Source organism: Nicotiana sylvestris, chromosome 1 (genome assembly GCF_000393655.2).
Source record: "Nicotiana sylvestris chromosome 1, ASM39365v2, whole genome shotgun sequence".
NCBI classification, from domain to species: Eukaryota; Viridiplantae; Streptophyta; class Magnoliopsida; order Solanales; family Solanaceae; genus Nicotiana; species Nicotiana sylvestris.
In genome coordinates this window covers 181,391,627-181,410,296 of record NC_091057.1, presented here as the reverse complement: position 1 = coordinate 181,410,296, position 18,670 = coordinate 181,391,627, and the positions used below count along the sequence as shown (strand labels likewise).

Here is an 18,670-nt window from a genome sequence, read left to right as displayed (position 1 = left end):
TTAAAAGGATTTAATGTTAATATAAAAGATTGTTAGTTTAAATCGCCTGAATCCGTTGTTTGTTGTAGATTAAATTCGTGTTCATTTTGTTTAAAGTTCGTTTTTTAATTCAGTGATTTAATGAGAAGTTATGTTTTGGTTTTTAATTTTTTGAATCATGTATCTTTGTTATAATTTTATTGGATTTAATTTAAAAAGATCAATTGATTATTTGAAGTTTAGTGATTTGAATATGTTTATTTGTTTTGTTTAAGCTTAATTCGAGTTTAATTCGAATTTGAATAAAACTTGCTTGTTATTGTTGTTGAATCTTTTCATTTATGTCCATACTTTGTTTGATTGTTCTTGAATCCGAAATTAGTATAAGTTTGATCTTCTTGTTTGTTGATTATCATTTTTGATTATTTCTTCAGTTTGTTTCATGATCTTGTTTAGTTTTAATATAGAAATTGTTGGTTGTAATGTTGTTAGATTTAATTTTAAGTTCAAATGATTATTGAATTTAGAAATCTGAATATACTTGTTTGTTGTTGTTGTTGTTGAATCTGAAAGTAGGTTTGTTTGTTGTTAAAAATATTGTTCAATCAAAATAATTTTAGTTGTTCTTTGTTGTTCATCATTTAGTTTGAATTTGTTGTTGAAAATTGTTTAGAAATTGGTCATATTTGCTGTATTTTGGTTGAAATTGATTAGGTGAATTGGTTATAGCTGACGGGGGTAGTTTGGTAATTTGCAGTTCGTTCAGGGGTAATATGGTTATTTCAGTAAGGTCGGATGAGTATTTTTGGAATTAAAAATCTGAACAAATGTTTATTTTGAGTGCTATGTCCATTAAAATTAAATAATTTGTTAATAATATTAAAATAATATAGGCATAGGGGACAAGACATAATGGGGGAGGGGGGATAATGTATTTGTTTAATGTAAGCATAGAGGACAAGACATAATGGTGGGGAATAATGTATTTGTTTAATCAAAAGTAGAGAACAAGACATAGTGGGATTGCGGGGCTCAAGAAAAGTTTGTTTAAATAAATAATAATTGTATTTTTTAACTAGTAGTGGGTTTGGTAAGGAGAAAGTGTTTTGTTTTATTAATTGAAAAGGGTTTGGGATGAGAAATAAATAGAGGAGACTTAAACATTTAGAAAGAGACTAAGACTTGAGAGAAAAAAAAACTTAGACTGAACTTGAAAGATTTTCGAGGATTATAGAGAGAGAGGAATACATTCTGAAAATCTCAAGAGTGTTAGAGAGTTTTTTTTTTTTTTTAAAAAGGGAGAAGCGAGTTTAGTTTCGGGTTTAATACACGCGTGGTTTGTTGCTGTTTAGTTTGCTTACAAACTTTTGGGTTTATTCTATTGAGTTGTTCGGTTTTTCCTCAAAGTTTTCTAGGCCTTGAATCTGATTCGAATTTGTTGCTGTTGGGTTGCTGTTGTTGCTGTGTATTTACACTACTGCTGCTTCTACTGATCTTCATCTTCTTTCCTTGCTTTCCCAAATACCAGGTACACAAACTGATACACTGGTTCATCTTGTAAGCCACTCGAGGCATGAATGCAAACAAATGAGAAAGATTTGAAGTTGTAATTTAATGTAGTCTTTTCCTTCTTTTACTGTCTGTATGTAGAATGTTCTATGCGTTGCCATGCAAACTCCTTAAACAACTCACTTTTGAAACTTAACCATAATAACTCGAAAGTATGTAAATAAAGTAGGACCTTATCTTCATTTATTTTAGAAAACAAAAAAATAGAAAATGTAGTCATGCTAAGATTATCCTTTTAAAAAATAATGAGACGAGCCTCGCCAAATAAAAATGCAAATTGCGGGGCCCTCAATAATTGATCATAATAAATACTTAGAATTTGGGATGGACTGTTTAGTGAATTTCACTGCCTTCCCCAAAGATAATAACGCGTTAGACTCTTTAGGCGCGACTTAATTAAATTACATTCTTAAATTCGGGTGCGCATTTATGTGACCCAAATTCAAATCTCAACGGAGTCGAAATGTGTTAACAACTACGGGTGCATTGATTGTGACGTGGTTCGAGATGCATTTTCACGACGTTGCAATTCTATAAAAATAAATGATAATAATAAAAGCGGTTTAAACTTAATAAAAGCACATAAGTCACAACATGTATTTAAATCAGATATTTAGCCATTATAACAATTTAAGCGACCGTGCTAGAACCACGAGATTCGAGGGTGCCTAACACCTTCCCTCGGGTCAACAGAATTCCTTACTTAGAATTTCTGGTTCGCAGACTTCATTTGGAAAGTTGAAAATTTTCTCGATTTGGCATTCAAGATAAATCGGTGACTTGGGACACCAAAAGTCAAACATTTCCTAAGTGACGACTCTGAATTAAATAAATAATCCCATTTCGAATATTATTACTTAAATTGGAAAAACTCCCTTGCGCATTTATCCTTTGGGGTAGGCGCGCAAAAAGGAAGTGTGACAGTTTTACGACAGAATCAAGATCTGGAAATCACTTAGAATCTGAAAAATCATAACTTGAAAAACGAAGAGAAAAAAGGAATTCGTAGACAGCAGAAAATGATTCAACCCATCTATAACTCAAGTTAAACCTTGGAGCAACGATATTTCCCCCATTTTCTTTTCAAACTTCAGCAAAAGAAAGAAAAAGAAAGAAAACGAACAAGGAAGAGCAAGGGGTTGAAGTTATTTAAAAATGATTACAAATTAAAAAAATTTAAATAAATAGGTATAAGTTAAAGGTGAGCGACCAAATAGGATACCGTCCAATTTTTAACTAACTTTTAACCAAGAGACATTTTATTGGGCCGGAAGCCCAAAGAGGACTTGGAGTCGCTGTCAACGAAGTCGTTGTGGACCCCATCAGAACAACAAACATGTCACGCCGCCACGTCATACAGCGTGGACCCGGCGGCTATCAGTCAAACAGCAATCTGTAAAAGGCTGAAACCCATCCCACCACCACGCGCCCACCACCAACTTCCCTGACTCGCCACTGACTCAGCCTGACTCGTTCTCTCCTCTCCTCTTCAGAAAAAACCCTAATTTAATCAACGATTGTTCCACAATATTGAGATTTTCAGAAGAATTATGTTTGAATTTCCTTGAAAATGTCAGTGACAGAGCTGAAAGAGCGGCATATGGCCGCTACACAGACTGTAAATGATCTCCGTGAAAAACTTAAGCAGAAGCGTCTCCAATTACTCGACACTGATGGTTATTTCTTGCTTCCAATTCCTCATTTATTGTTATTTTTTGGAGTTTTAAGTTACTGTTATTTAGAGATCTGAATTTTCTTCTTTTTGGCTGTTAAATTTTTGGCAGTTTCTGGATATGCAAGGTCGCAAGGTAAAACTCCGGTCACCTTTGGCCCAACAGATCTGGTTTGTTGTAGGATCCTGCAAGGACACACTGGAAAGGTAGATGCTTTCACCAATTTGTAAATTTTATTCCAAGTGTTGTCTGTATTTGCACTTTATTTTCCTTATTTTGTTCCAAAAGTTGTCTGTATTTGCACATTTGTTGCCTATCCCAAAAAGAATACAAATAAATTCATGCTTTAACAGCCAAAGGTTTTCTAACACTCTTTTCATCTGGTACATGCAAAGTTTTTGATCCATAAATTTGACAACTTAAATTGGAATTCATTTAACTTGACAAATTTGATTTTGATGTGATATATCTTATGAAACCAACTTTCTAACTATTACTTTAGTATTTTGTTCTCCTACCAATAATATGATAAATAAGCTAGATTGACATCTTGAGCTTCTCATTCTGTCGAACACAGTCGTATAAAAAAGGGAGAAAGGGAGTACTAGTTTGTACTATAATATTTAAGAATAGGATAAAAGATTTTAAGCTTTGGTGGATTTTACTCTTCTTGGCTAATGGTTGTTAGATTTTTTACGGTTAGTGGCGCATCAAAGCAAGTATTTTAAAAGCCTTACTGCAAGCTTACGCCCACAACATGTAGGAAGCTGGCAAATAATTTTTGAACTGTGCATGAGTTTAGTAAGTGCTGACCACAATGTTTAAACCACTTGATTCTCGGATGTTGTGTCTGCTGAATTTGGATTAATACTTGGTCAACTTGTTGGTTATCTTCCACCCGGGAACTTGGAGATTGAGCAAAGATGATTGTGAAATCAAGCTAATTAGCTGGAAGCTGTTAATGAAACCAGTTTGCTTTTCTAAGGGCGTCTATAGTAATAACTATTAGACCATGAACGTAAGATCAATTGGAGAATTCACCCATACAGAGGCCAAAGTAAATTTAAGAAACATCATACTCATCGTGAACTAACAAAACAAAATCACTTTTTGGTGCCAGTAATCATTAAATAAATTGAGAAAATTTTACATGATCATACTCGCTTCTGACTTTTGCTTCTTTAGGTGTGTATAATATCCTCTAAGAACTTTGTTGATGTATATGAATGATGTATTGGTGGAGAGGTTAAAGCAAGTAAATAAGGAAACGACATACTTAAGAGTATGTTATATGACCATAAGGAAACATCATAATCCACAACAACTTAGTTGATGTATGTTGGATATCATAATATAATTCGAGTATTGCTTACTAATTGAGAAGTTGTATGACCAAAATCTTAAAAACTATTCTGCAGGTATATTCACTGGATTGGACTCCAGAAAAGAATCGTATAGTCAGTGCATCCCAAGATGGCAGATTAATAGTGTGGAATGCTCTCACAAGCCAGAAAACCCATGCAATTAAGCTTCCGTGTGCTTGGGTTATGACCTGCGCCTTCTCTCCTAGTGGGCAGTCTGTTGCCTGCGGTGGCCTTGACAGTGTCTGCTCTATCTTCAACTTAAATTCACCAATCGATAAGGATGGGAACCATCCTGTATCAAGAATGCTTAGTGGGCATAAGGGTTATGTGTCTTCCTGTCAATATGTTCCAGATGAGGATACTCACCTAATAACTAGTTCTGGTGATCAAACATGTGTCCTTTGGGATATAACTACTGGTCTAAGAACTTCTGTCTTTGGAGGTGAGTTTCAATCCGGGCACACTGCAGATGTACAAAGGTGAGTTGGTGATCAATTGACTATGCAAATATTCTATCTCTGTCCTTTAACTATGTTAAACATATTTTCTGCATATAGTTTTGGAAGCAATCTTATTTCTTTTCCATTTATCCAGTGTCTCAATTAGTTCATCAAACCCCAGACTGTTTGTATCTGGGTCCTGTGACACAACTGCTCGACTGTGGGACACCCGAGTTGCTAGTCGAGCTCAACGAACATTTTATGGTCACGAGGGAGATGTTAATACTGTAAAGTTCTTCCCTGATGGTAATAGATTTGGAACTGGTTCAGAGGATGGAACCTGCAGATTATTTGACATTAGGACTGGACACCAGCTGCAAGTGTACTACCAGCCGCATGGTGATGGTGATATCCCTCATGTGACTTCCATGGCATTTTCTATCTCAGGCCGTCTTCTCTTTGTCGGATACTCAAATGGTGATTGTTATGTGTGGGACACCCTATTAGCAAAGGTACAAGAAAGTTGCATCTTGCTTTTAACTCATTTCTCCGAAGAAAAAAAAACCTCTATCATTCTGGAAATTATTTTCTGCAAACATTTTGAGATAATTCTTGGTCCAAGTATACTCATAGACATCTCTTCTTTTCAATAGAATTTCGTGCAACCTTCTCATAAGTAACATTCAAATTTGTTATCATTTTCCTTTTGGGATAGCATTTTCACTTCTTATTGTTTGATTGTTTGTGCATGTTTATGTTTATGATGTCTTTGTTCTTCTTATTTGGCATCAGCCTTATTCTTGCATTTACTCTTTGAATCAATAGGTGGTCCTAAACTTGGGAGGAGTTCAAAACTCTCATGAAGGGCGAATAAGTTGCCTGGGACTGTCAGCTGATGGAAGCGCCTTATGTACAGGAAGTTGGGATACAAACCTGAAGGTAAGCTTTAGAGTGATTTTCTTTTTCTAATGAACGAGAAACTACATTATATTTTTCAAGCATCAAGCAAAATTATAATGAACTGAAGAAATCTAATACTATATTAGAACCATTTAATTATAGAGTTATGTGCATGCGGGAAGAACTTATTAAATAATAACCCTGTTCTCACTTCTCAGTGAGAAACCAGTACCTTGAAATTTGGGGCCTCAGCTTTGCTCTTTGAACTAGACTTTATGATGGTTAGCCTTGAATATCAAGTAATTACCCAAAAGAAATGATTTACAATCAAATGATGCTCATCTCCTTTGTTTTCCCCGCAATAGATTCCTATGACTACATCACAGTTCAGTTTCCCAAGTATTCTACCGTTCTGATTGTTGTTAGATCTGTATGCGTTTGTAACAAGATCTTAAATTCCTTCTTCCTTTTGGCAGATTTGGGCTTTTGGAGGGCACAGAAGTGTGATCTGATTGATGAAACACCTCATTCTGTTATTTAATTCCTGTCCCTTTTCATTCTCATTTTCTTTCATAGCTAGCCTATTATTCGCGTTTCCTTTGGCATTGTCATAACCTGTAGATCTCTTGTATTCCAGTTAATATATCAGGCAGAGAAACCAAACTGTTCCATTTGCGATCATATGAATCTGACAAATATTACTGGATCAGCACCAGTTGTAAAGATAGCCTGTTTGTTTTCAAAATTGTCTGATGGTTTCAGCTGCTTCTGTAATTAAAATTCTATAATAGACGCTTGAAGAATGCAAACAAGCTTTTCTTTTTCCACTATTACAAAGCTGTTGAGATACTGAAATAGTCAGTTGATAGAACAGCCTAGGCATGAACATTTGCTCTCGGGTTAACAAGTCTTTAGTGAAAGTATTCATAGTTTTCTGGCTTTCTATCATATTTGAGAATATTCCCACTCAATTTATGTATGTGTGTGCATGTGCAAGTGTATATGTATATTATTAATTATTATATGCATGTGTATAGTTGGTAATATTGTTAGCTTGCTTCTAATTGCATAAGGGCAAAATTGTTGCAATGCCCCAGAATGCGATTAGAACCCACGATTTTTACTTTTTGGTGATTAGATGGTACAAGGTCGAGGAGAATTCCGTGGAAGAATAATAAAACATAGATTAATTAGTTGAAAGAAACTTTATTAAAACTCTTCTTTCCTTTTAGTACTAGATATTACAGGTGAAATTTATCTTTACTCTCTATTTTAGCGAATAAATAAAAAAAAGAAACATATTTGTTACTCCCTATGTCATTTTCTCCAAAATAGTTGTTCCTTTCCTTTTCAGAAGTTAAAATAAGTGGATATTTTAGCAATATGTTAAAATGCATAATTTCACCATTTTAATAATTAAAAAACTGGTAAGTACTACTCGTAGTGAAAACAATTTGGGAGGGAATACGCATAACCACATGACAAATAGACAATGTAGATAAATGTGGCTAAAGAACCAAAGACAAGGAAAAGAAGCTATGTTTCTTTGCTCTTCTATCCCAACTAAAAAAATCTGCTCCTTCATTTCTGCCACAAATATCCCTTTTTCTTCATCTCCAAACCCTCCTTTCCTCCTAAGATTTCGCACTTCTCATCGTGAAAATCTCCGTTATCTAAAATCCCTCGGCATTATCAAGCCAGGAAACAAAACCTACAAAAGCCCATCAGCTGAATCCCTTTCACATATCTTATCCATTGTGAACCTCCTAAATTCCCAAGGATTTTCCGAAGCTGATATATCAAGAATAGCTCTTGTTTGCGACCAAGTATTTTCACCTGAATTTAGTCCTGCCCATGTTGAATCTGTATTTGAATTCTTCAAATTTGATTTGGCTGCAACCCCAGAAGAAACTCGAGGTTTAATTCTTAGATGTCCTCAAATTCTTGAATCCAATGTCCCCTTCTGTCTGAGACCGACACTGATTTATCTTAAAGAACTAGACATTGGAAATTTGAACTTGTCAACAACCTTAAATGCTCATCTTCTGAATACCCGAGTGGATAAATTGGAAGAAAAGATTAGATTTTTGCAAGGTATTGGGTTTTCCTATGAAGAATCAGCTAAGTTTTGTGCTAGATTTCCTGCTATATTTGGTTATAGCATTGAACACAACTTGTGGCCAAAATATGTGTATTTGGTTGAGGAGATGAGGAGGGATATCCAGGAACTGAAAATGTTCCCTCAGTACTTTGCTTTCAGCCTTAGAAACAGGATTGTGCCTAGACATTTGCATCTCAAAGAAAGAAATGTTACCATGCCTTTGAAAAGAATGTTGCTGTGGAGTGATCAAAGATTTTATGCTAAATGGAAATGAAATTTTCTACTTTGTTAATTCATGATTTTCTGTACAGCACCCTATTTGCATTTCTTTTCAGTAAAGCGAATGTTAAGTGCCTAAGTGGTGAAAGATTAGTTTCATGTATATATATAATATATTTCGAGTGACATTGCCCCTAATATAATGGCCGTCTTTACAGCAATAGGTGATCTCATTTAGTAATTTATTCGCTTGCGATCATTAAGCACCGAATTAGTGCAAGTCTTATAGCATGTTTGCCCATCTAACTTATTTTGAGAAGTATTTTTTTTTTTTTGAAAAGTACTTTTAAAAAGAAATAATTTGTGTTTGGTTAATTAATTTGAAAAACACTTCTAAGCAATGTCGAAGCCATTTTGAACACCCTTTGTTAGTGGGTTATGCAAGGGTGTTCAAAATCTATTTTTAATGAGCAAAATTCATTTATAGCCGTTCGGGCTAAATTTATAACACCCACTAGCCCAAAGTTACATTATACACTGTATAGCCAAAAAGTTATTCTAGTGGCTAGCCACCGAACTCACAAGCACCTGATTGCCGAAGGCAACACTAACAGTTTTTTTTTGCACTTTCCCCATTTAGTTTTGCTTGGATTCTTTCTATATATCTTCTGTTTCCCAATCTTGTAGTATTACTTCAGTAATTTTTTCTTCCTCGCGTGACCTCTTTTCGGCGAATTTCTAAAGATGCTCTTTGTCGGCCAAAACTAGTAGCCCAAAGAATTACATTATTTTCCATTTGCAAGAATTTTGGCTTTTATAATACTCCCATCGAAAACATTGGAAGTATGAATTAAGGAGAATTACATCAATCATCAATGTTGCCAATTGGCAAATTTTGAGAGGGACATACAACTGTTTAAATTATTTTCTTGACAAGCTATAATCTTTTTTGGCTTACATGATATCATCAAATTAGAAAGAAAAGGAAACTTATGAAAAGAAAATACAATTCTGGTTATAACTTTTTAAATCAGATATGCAATTGGTCATTTGATTTTCCAGTTATGTCTTGGTAAGTGGTAGGGTACAACCGTACAAGGGAGAAAGGTAGTGGAAGGTACATAGAAAATAGGTTGTCACTATTAGTAAAATATACAAAATACTCGTATTGTACAATTTATATACAATAGACTGTCACTATACAAAAAATATACAAAATAGACTCTCACTATACAAAAAATATACAAATAAACTGTCACTATACAAAAAATATACAAAATAGATGTAACTATACAAAATATATACAAAAAAAACTGTCACTATATAAAAATACATGATACACTTGTACTTAGGATACAATATTTATACATTGCAAAATAAATATTTATATATTGCACTAGGGAGGGGTAGAACCTACAACCTTCAACTTAGGTAACAAGTGCTCTATCCACTAAGCTACATGCGCTTATGTTGTCATACTCATTCCTTTCGGCTACTATATGCAATACTTTTGGGCCGAAGGACCATTTTTTGTAAGTAGGACAAAACATGAGCTATTAAAATTTTGAGGGGCTATAGAGGGTAGTTTTCCCATTTTTAATCACTAACAAGTAATATTTTACCATAGCATAAATTTTCTGTGAAGGGTGGTCCAACATAGCTTCACCCCTGCTTCTGAGCAGCAATTAGTGTTTGGCCAAACTTTTAAAAACTGCTTCTAAATGTATTTTTCTCAAAAGTGCTTTTCAAAAAAGTGCTTTTACAGAAGCTATTTTTTGTGGTTCTCTAAAACTGTTTCTGCTCAAAAGCACTTTTCTTCTTCCAAAAGCTTGGCCAAATACTTCAACTTTTGAAAAAAAAATGCTTCTAAAATTGGAAAAACTTCCAAAGAGGCTGTTAGTATTACTTCTACAATCACACTGAGAATGAACTGTCTTGATCGCAAAATTTAGAATGAATACAACAATCATGAAGTACCGGGATCTCACTTTGACAATATGCAAAATATACGGAGCAGGTTTGGGTAACTACTAGACTATCGACCCTTTGCTTTGAACAAAAGAAAAAGGTATTTAAAAAAAAAAGGAAGGGAAAGACAATTTTAGTGGTCGAATTCCCTAAGCGGACTGACTCCTTGAAGAATGTCTCGCAGTCTGACAGATCAAATTTACTAAGTACAAAAAAGAAAAAGAAAATATATCTTTCTGCTTTGCCATGACGAGGACGACTAGTCTTCAGCCCATCTAACAAAGCTTAGCCACTTGCAACTATTTCATGAATTGCATCACTGACAGATATATCTTCAGACCTAACAGCCAGTTTCATTGCAACATCCTTTGGCCCATCGACTCCAAATGACAACCGAACAAGAACCTTTACACCACCAATGTAAACACCAGATAATAAACATGTGTGCGATCTTGAATTGCTTGGGACCACCTCAGTGCCCTGGAAAAAAAACCATAGAACAGTTAGCTTCCACAGACAGAAATACGCATAGTAGTTGGGAAAATGTTTGACCAAATATGAATGAGGTAAGCTATAAAGTATGCCCTGTTTTATAGAGTTCTAACAGAAATGTTGAGACTGAGTTGAGTAAAACCATAAGACAAACCTCGCAAGGTTGCATGCCAAGTAGGTCAATGACTGTATTTACAGCTTCAGCCAGGCTTTCCCTTGGTCCAAGACCATATTCATCTACCTTTTCACAATCTGGTCCCAAACTCTCCCAGGCATTCCTAAAGTTGGATACTCCTACTTTTAGCACATAATCTGCTGAAACAACCTCAAGGTCTTCTAGCTGGTATTCGTCTTCGACGCCATCGTCTTCAGCCTCACCAGTAGTTGGATCAACCTAGTGAATCACCAGAGAATCATCACAGTGCATTGACAGAAAGATGGATTGTACAAACACATTAGGCAAGTTAAAAGGCACTACATTTCAGAATCAAACCATTTACAGATGGAAAGAACAGAATCGGGTTTTTTTTTCCTTTGGGAGGTAAGGCTGCAAAGGATTTGTTAACAAGCCAATCCCTCTGCCTGTTGTTTAGTTTGGTTGGGTCTGGAATTTAACACTGCAGCTGAATTATATAGCTTAGAAGAAAAGTGTCCAAAATTAGAGGTTAAATTAGTTCTTAAAGTTCAGCATTTGGAGGATAATTACACAACTTCTTGGGATGCAGCTATTATCATGGAAATGAGATGGCTTAGTCCAGATGCTTCACACAAGTGACATGGCTGGTATACCTCAAAGTCAGAGACATTCCATCCAGATTTGTTTCCAAAATAATTCAGGAGAAATATACCTCTTTAACAATGAATCTCAACGTGTTTGAGAATTTGCCAACAGCAGGTTCTCCTTCTGGTTTCTCGAAAGCCACAAATGTTTGCCCTGGGGTATCATATGGCAGGGACTTGAGAGGTTTGGATGCTACTTCAGAAAATTCCTCTGCTTCAGAAGCATCTACTATAACAGTGACCTGGCAGCAGGCAAACAACACTTCACAATGATGATCAGGTGAAATTAGAACGAAAGAAATGCCTCCAAATAAAAGTTTAATACATTCTCCAGCAATTGCTCAGGAATAGTGTTGGTGCAGTTGTACTGGAACACGATATGATTGTCAAAAATGTGCTTGACAACGTTAACAGCATATTCTGTTTCAGCTTCTGTAAGCTCCACTGGTGCAGATGACTGATCATAGATGGAAAAATGACTAGCTTAAATAAGTGCAAAAGAAATCACCATAGAAAATAAATGATCATGAATCTCAAAATACGAACCTTGAAAAGCTTTCCATAACTGGCAAATTCTGGAATAGAGGACAGTAACCTTTCATACGCATCAACAGTGGAAGTGGGAGCCACAGGAGGAGCAGCCAAACCGGTTGGCTTTTTACCAGGTGCTTTCTTCTCTGACAAGGGTTGAGATTTGACTTCCTTAGGTACAGAATGAATGTCAAATGGCTCCTCCGAGGGCTCCTGCCACCATTAAAGCAAAACATCAGATAACAAATGCAAAAAGAAACATCAGATAACATATGCAAAAAGAACTAGAGATTGCAAGATAGAGAAGCTACATACATAGTTCTTCAAACTTGTTTCCAGATTGGTTAGAGGGACACCGAGTGAGCCAAAAAGGAACTCTTTCACCTCTTCATCAGTTTCAACAACTGCACCATCACCTCCAAGGGTATTCAAGTAAAGTGTTGCACGGTCACGAACCTGCCAAAAGATTGCAACAATTGTAAGATAACCGAAAGAGATTATAACACAAAAACACATGTCGTAATCATTGAAGACTATAGAGAACTATTTGATTCATTTACCAGAGTTATAAAGACAGAAAACGAAGAAGAATCTGATGGAAGTTTTAAAACTTCATTCGTGAAAAAAACAGTGTTTCTGATGAGCAAGGAGATGCAGATCATTTCAGATGATTTCTCACATATGTAGGTTGCAAAAAACTAGTCCATGCAATTAAAGTGTCCAGTTGCTTGCCATAAAGGAATAGACAGCTTAGTTACACAGTAAAAACTAGGAATTGTTTCTTTTTAGTTTACATAGGAAAAACAAAAAGATGGGGGGGGGGGGGGGTTCAGAAGGCTGGCTGAAGGCTCAACCATTTCTATTGCGAAAAGAAATTCTTATGAGTAAATGCCAAACGAGTTCTGCAATCCCAACACCATGAATGAAACAAAATGAAATATGGAATCTTTGGTTCGTTCTTTTACTACCTTTGTTTTAATTGGAAACAACTATACTTTTGGAAAGCACGTGATTTCTCATATATTCAGGGGCCTAAATTTCACAAACGAATGGTTGACCTGACTAACAAGAATGGAAAAGGATAAAGTAATCATTAACACGGTAACGCATAGCAATAACTAGAAGACATGAAATCTCAGGACTAACCTCATCATCACTGTCAAACAGACAACGTTTCAACAGCACAAATATACGAGGCTGCAGCATTTTAAAGAAACAGTTTTAAAGTCAAAATATAGCATTCAGTCATGATACATACTGAAACCAGAACAATTCTACCTTTAATGAATCAACCAAGGCACCAAACTTTGCTAAGGTGCTCACTGCACTGGCCCGAACTGTTGCATTTTCAAGTATCACCCGATTATATATGTATCGTATGTACTTACTGGGGTCAGAGGTCTTAGGTCCTTCATTTCCAAGAAAATGTAGTATCTACGGAAAAAATTGAGGTGAGAAATAAATAAATACAGCATCTCATAAACCAAATGAAAACCAAAATTACAATGAAATAATGTAGATAGACAAGAAAACCATGATATTAGCAAGAAAAGAGGAGAGGAAACTAACCTGCGTAGAAAGATACGTGAATTCACAGTCCTCAATGAATTCACACAAGTGAAGCAGCCCACCTTCTTTGGCATCTGGGATATCTCTAATCAGGATCACAATTGAATCAACAATAGCCTTCTTGTACTCAAAGCCACCTTCTTCCCTCAAAATATTGCTCAAGAAATTCATCCTGTTATTATTTAAAAAACATAAATATCCATATTAAGTGATTGTAAAAAAGAAAGAAAAAAAAGTTGTATCCCCAGCCACAACCCCCTAGTTTTGTTTTGCATACATGTGCATATTGATATCCAGGTTTCTAAGAGAAGTTCATGATTACTCACAAAGATCTATACTTAAGGGGGAATTTCAAACACAATGATCTAATTGCTTCCACCACCACTATCTTAAACTCATCAGCAATGTCCGACATGAAGTTAGTAATCTGCTTCATTAGACGATCAACGCTTGATTCATTCCCGGTCTTGAGTAGAGTTGTGATGGCCAAAGTTGCGATGCTCCTATTTTGATCAGAAATCAAGCTCTCCATATCAATGTTGCAATTTGTCACAGCCATAGGATGTGTCATTGCCACCTGCACATGGTTCAACAATTAATACTTGTGCTGCATCAGCAGAAACCAGAAGCAGTTGGTACTATAACAGACTAAGGTTTTCTCTTTTTTTCTGAACAAATTAAGCTTTTCAGTTACAAATGTTAAGAAGGTCAATACTGTAACCAGGCAGTGGAAAAATTGTAATGTGTGCCATTCGACTAAGCAACTCAATAATTATTCATGAACCACAATTACCAAATTAATCATTCGTAATAAAACTAGTAGACCAATGAAATTATACGAAGATGAATCACCTTATTCAAAGTGCGGACAGCAGCGAACCTAAGAACTGGCTTAGAAGAGCTCAAAAAGAGCTGTAGAACAGTAATAGCAGGAGTTAATTCTCGACTAGTCACACCACTAAGCTCTGTGATCGCCCTGGCTGCTTCAAAAATAACCATTTCAGCTTTGTGACGAAGGCAACTCTCTAAATAGTCATAGAATGGACGATCTCCTGTTTGGCTAATGCCAGATTCTCTTATAACCTGAAGAGATGTGAATCCAAATTGGCAATAAATAATCCAGAATTAGGATATCTTTCCGGCTGGCAAAAGCCCAATCACATAACTAAATTAATGCCAAAACTGGAAGAAAAAGGGAAAAAAGAGGGCACCTGACTAGTATAACGAATCAAAAGGCATTGAGCTAGAGGTGAGCGGACACTCCCTTTTGTCAAACTGGTAACTAGCTTGCTAACAGCTAAGCGGTCATTTTGTCGAATCTGCAAATGCAGGAAGAAAATCATATCAGCTGAACAAACCTTGATGTTAAGACCTAGGGAAACATAACCTGTCATGTGATCTATCACCTTTACCTTCACAACATTGAAAGAACCAAAAAACTAAAAGGAAGAAACAATACAGCCGAGATTTTAATGAACAAGAGAATATGAAAAAACTCGACTTTAGCAGGTGGTAGGAAACCAGAGATCAAAACATGTTAATACCTGAGTAGGAGTGGCAAACTGGCAGGTCGGGCCAGTTATGGCACAGGTCGAAAACGGGTAATACAAAATGGATAAATTATCCGATCCGACCCATATTTAATACGGATAAAGAATGGGTTAACCGGCGGATAATATGGATAACCATATTATCCATGACTTCTTGAATATGATCACTTTTGGGAGAATTACTAGTCTCCCAAATTTGAGGAACCCCCAATTTGAGGCTTTACAAATATAAAACTTAAACCTATTAGTTATCCATTTTTTAAGTGGATAATATGGTTCTTATCCATATTTGACTCATTTTTAAATAGTTCATTATCCACCCATATTTTAATGGACAATATGGGTAGATAACTATTTTCTTTTATCCATTTTGCCACCACTATACCTGAGCATTGAAAGAAAGGGCACCCACCAAATATTTTAAGATTTAAGAACATAAAATCAAATCAGTATATATGAGAACTAGTACTATTTCAATTCTTTAATTATGAGACTTAATAGTTATGATTGTGTAAACAAAGAAAAATTTATGACATAGATAATAATTCAAAGCAAAATTGGTTAGTTAAATAGCAGATATCACACATACCTGGTGCAGCAGGGCCAGTGCATGGAACTGAACAAGAGCTGCCCTTGATTGAACAGCTTCCTGTACCTCATTGCTCCATCTCTTCACAATTTCTGGATTTGTCTGTTGAAAAGAAACATAGGCCAAGGAGAGTTAGGAAGATACCACCAAACAAGCAAAACATGAAAAAGGGTTATTGAAACCTTACCTGAAGCAAATGGATTCCACTCACAAGGGCAGCACTTGCAACAACAGGGTTTTTGTCAACAATGGCTTGTTTCAAGTATCTCTCTATTTGGGTGAGAAGTGTCCCATCCGTGATTCGACAAAGGACACGAATAGCATTTGCCCGATACATATCAGTTCTGCTATTCATGTCCTTCATAAGAGAGCTCGTAACAATGATGACCTTTTAGAGGCAAAGAAACCACATGTTATTTTCATTCAGAGAATCAGTGGAACCTTACAAGAACAAACGAAAAAACCACTTTGCATCTAACCTCGTCTGCAGAGGGAGAAAGCTCTTTAATTATCAGGTACACCATTCTCCTGAGACCAATATCCTTTGACTGAAAGAGTTTTGTGACAGCAAAGAAGACTCCTGTAGCCTCAGCCTACAAATTAAAACAACTTAAGTGGAAGTCTCACCGGAAGAGAGACAGAGAGAGAGTCATCAAAGTGACGTAAAAAGATATCTGTACTGTAGAAAAGACAAGAATGTTTAGCTTGCTTCAGTTTGTAAATTTAAGAGGGGATAAAGAGAACTATTCAAGAGCCATAGCATGGACGTGACAGAAATATCCACATGCGTTAAAACAGGAATTTACACAACTAGCAAATGGCTCCAGTAATAATGAAAAAGAAACATTGCACAACAAAGAAATGATATGGTTCTAAAATATGGGCACTAAAACAAAGTAAAGAAAGGGAAAGACTACAAGGGAGGGAACCTTTCTTTGATCTGTTGCACATATTGGTCAGTTTTTTTGAGTAGGTTTTCAATTCAATTTGGCTAATTAACTTTATTATGTATAAAAATTCTCCGTTTGACTAGCCAAATGTATGAATTCCAAAAAAAATTAACTGCTGGACAGTGTCTAGAGAAACTCATTGCACACTGTGAAAATAGTTCAAGACAATAACAGACTAGATGTCTAAGGAAAAGTACAGAAACAATCATTTAATTGGAAAAAAACTATCATACTAACACAGGTAGGTCTATATGTATTGCATTGTTGAGAACTATTTTTTCACTCTCAAGTCGAAAGGCATTAGCAAGTGATATTATCCATTTTATTTTTGATAAGGTAAATAACAGATGATATGATCTACAGACAAGAGACATAATCAGTTAATACCAATTCTATGTATGGCCACATAAATCCAGAGAAAACAAAAATTGTTCCCTGAAGTACAAAGTTGAGTAGAATTCATGAAAGATAATGCCCTTCATAGTGCAAAAACAGTAAACTTTGCTTGTCACGGAGTCACTTATCATATATTATCCTTATCTTTGAATTTTAATTTTTCTCATTAAATATAATGTTATACTCTGATAGCTGACGTCACACATCTCTCTATTTCTTCCTTGTTTTCTTTCACTATTTAAATGGCGGTTTGGGCATTTAATATGTGATGTTTCATTGTACAATTTGCCAAAAAATGGAACAATGATTTACTGCTAAAATTAATAGCTTCAGAGCTAACCTTTGTAAACGACTCTCCCTGATTCAGAAGATACAGAAGCTTCGTAATGACCTGAAACACCCAAAAAGCACCCAAAAATAAAACTCAAGTCCAACCAATTTAAAATGCCACATAACAGAAATGAAGTTAATTTACTTTTGCACGTCAGAATTAAAAAAAATGACCAAAACAACATACTTGTGAGCATCTCCGTGCATCCAATTGAGGATCATTGAAAACCCTAGCTTCCTGAAGAACAGCCCCCTTCTCAATCCCCAGAAATGGGGAGTAGTCCACTGTTTTGTCACAGAAATCCACCATGAAAATGCCATTTCACCACTAAATACACATTCAATCCTAATGTACCTAGATCTAGGCAGAAACTGATCATTCCCACAGTGTAAAACTAAACAATAATAATCTGAGCAAATTAACTTTCCCGACATCATTCCACTACGCAGTTACACACACTACACTAAATATTCCTAATAGCGATATATGACTGAAATACACATTGCACAACTGAGAAGTAGTTATGAAAAGAAAGTTAGGAAAAAAACAGCTAGTAGCAAAAGCTGATTCATAAGAAATCGACCGTAATTCTTTTCAGATTCACTTAGCCAAATAAACGCTAATTTAGAATATAAACCAAAATGCAGATCTATACACAGGCAAAAGCACAATCGAATCAATTAAATTCAAAACAACCGAGAAAATTAAGCTCGTTCTCTAATCAAAGTAAACACAGCGGAAACGGGAATTAAAAAAAAACGTACTTTCGTCATCGCGATCATCGTCCTTCTTCACCAGAGGCTGAGCCATTCTGAAACTACAGCAGAGATCTGTAAGGATTCAGGTAAAAAAAAGTGAAACCTAGTCGATCAGAATGTAACCGGAAAAAAAGTGAGATCGTTGTGTGAAAAACAGAATGAATCTGAATATATTTATATGGGGATAGCAGCGAAGTCGAATTACGGATCTCTCGATCTCCCTCGGCGTACGAGTTTACTGAAGAGGGTGAAATGGGGGATCCGGGTTTTTAACCGTAGACTATCTTACAGTTGAACAAAACAGAGGCCACTAACCAATGGCTCGTTTACACGTCAGACGGAATTAAAAAAAAACATAAAATGGCTGCAAATAAAACTCTCCGTTTCAGAAAAATAAAATATTAAACATTATATATTTATAAATTAATAGCCTTACGATATTCCATCTCAATAAATACATATTTTTAAAAAATTGTATAAAATACTATATTAACTAATTATATTAGAGTTA

The 18,670-nt window shown here is 35.5% G+C and overlaps 3 protein-coding genes across 3 annotated transcripts; 2 read left to right on the top strand and 1 right to left on the bottom strand.

Moving 5' to 3' along the window:
- Window positions 1–2,960: 2,960 nt before the first annotated feature.
- Window positions 2,961–6,762, top strand: LOC104246719 (guanine nucleotide-binding protein subunit beta-1). Its single transcript, XM_009802599.2, has 6 exons — window positions 2,961–3,224; window positions 3,333–3,427; window positions 4,640–5,064; window positions 5,180–5,537; window positions 5,851–5,964; window positions 6,402–6,762. Exons 1-6 carry the CDS (start codon window positions 3,119–3,121, stop codon window positions 6,435–6,437), a joined length of 1,134 nt encoding a protein of 377 aa, XP_009800901.1. The 5' UTR covers window positions 2,961–3,118; the 3' UTR covers window positions 6,438–6,762.
- Window positions 6,763–7,399: 637 nt separating this feature from the next.
- Window positions 7,400–8,428, top strand: LOC104246712 (transcription termination factor MTEF1, chloroplastic). Its single transcript, XM_009802591.2, has one exon. The coding sequence runs from the start codon at window positions 7,428–7,430 to the stop codon at window positions 8,298–8,300; it is 873 nt and encodes a 290-aa protein (XP_009800893.1). The 5' UTR covers window positions 7,400–7,427; the 3' UTR covers window positions 8,301–8,428.
- Window positions 8,429–10,165: 1,737 nt separating this feature from the next.
- Window positions 10,166–18,413, bottom strand: LOC104246704 (coatomer subunit gamma-like). Its single transcript, XM_070171774.1, has 18 exons — window positions 18,166–18,413; window positions 17,588–17,685; window positions 17,411–17,461; window positions 16,204–16,317; window positions 15,912–16,112; window positions 15,725–15,826; window positions 14,797–14,904; window positions 14,438–14,668; window positions 13,912–14,162; window positions 13,586–13,757; window positions 13,295–13,450; window positions 13,163–13,213; window positions 12,332–12,472; window positions 12,032–12,229; window positions 11,811–11,942; window positions 11,554–11,727; window positions 10,860–11,099; window positions 10,166–10,693 (listed from the first exon to the last, which is right to left on the bottom strand). Exons 1-18 carry the CDS (start codon window positions 18,209–18,211, stop codon window positions 10,499–10,501), a joined length of 2,661 nt encoding a protein of 886 aa, XP_070027875.1. The 5' UTR covers window positions 18,212–18,413; the 3' UTR covers window positions 10,166–10,498.
- Between the last annotated feature and the right edge of the window lie 257 nt (window positions 18,414–18,670).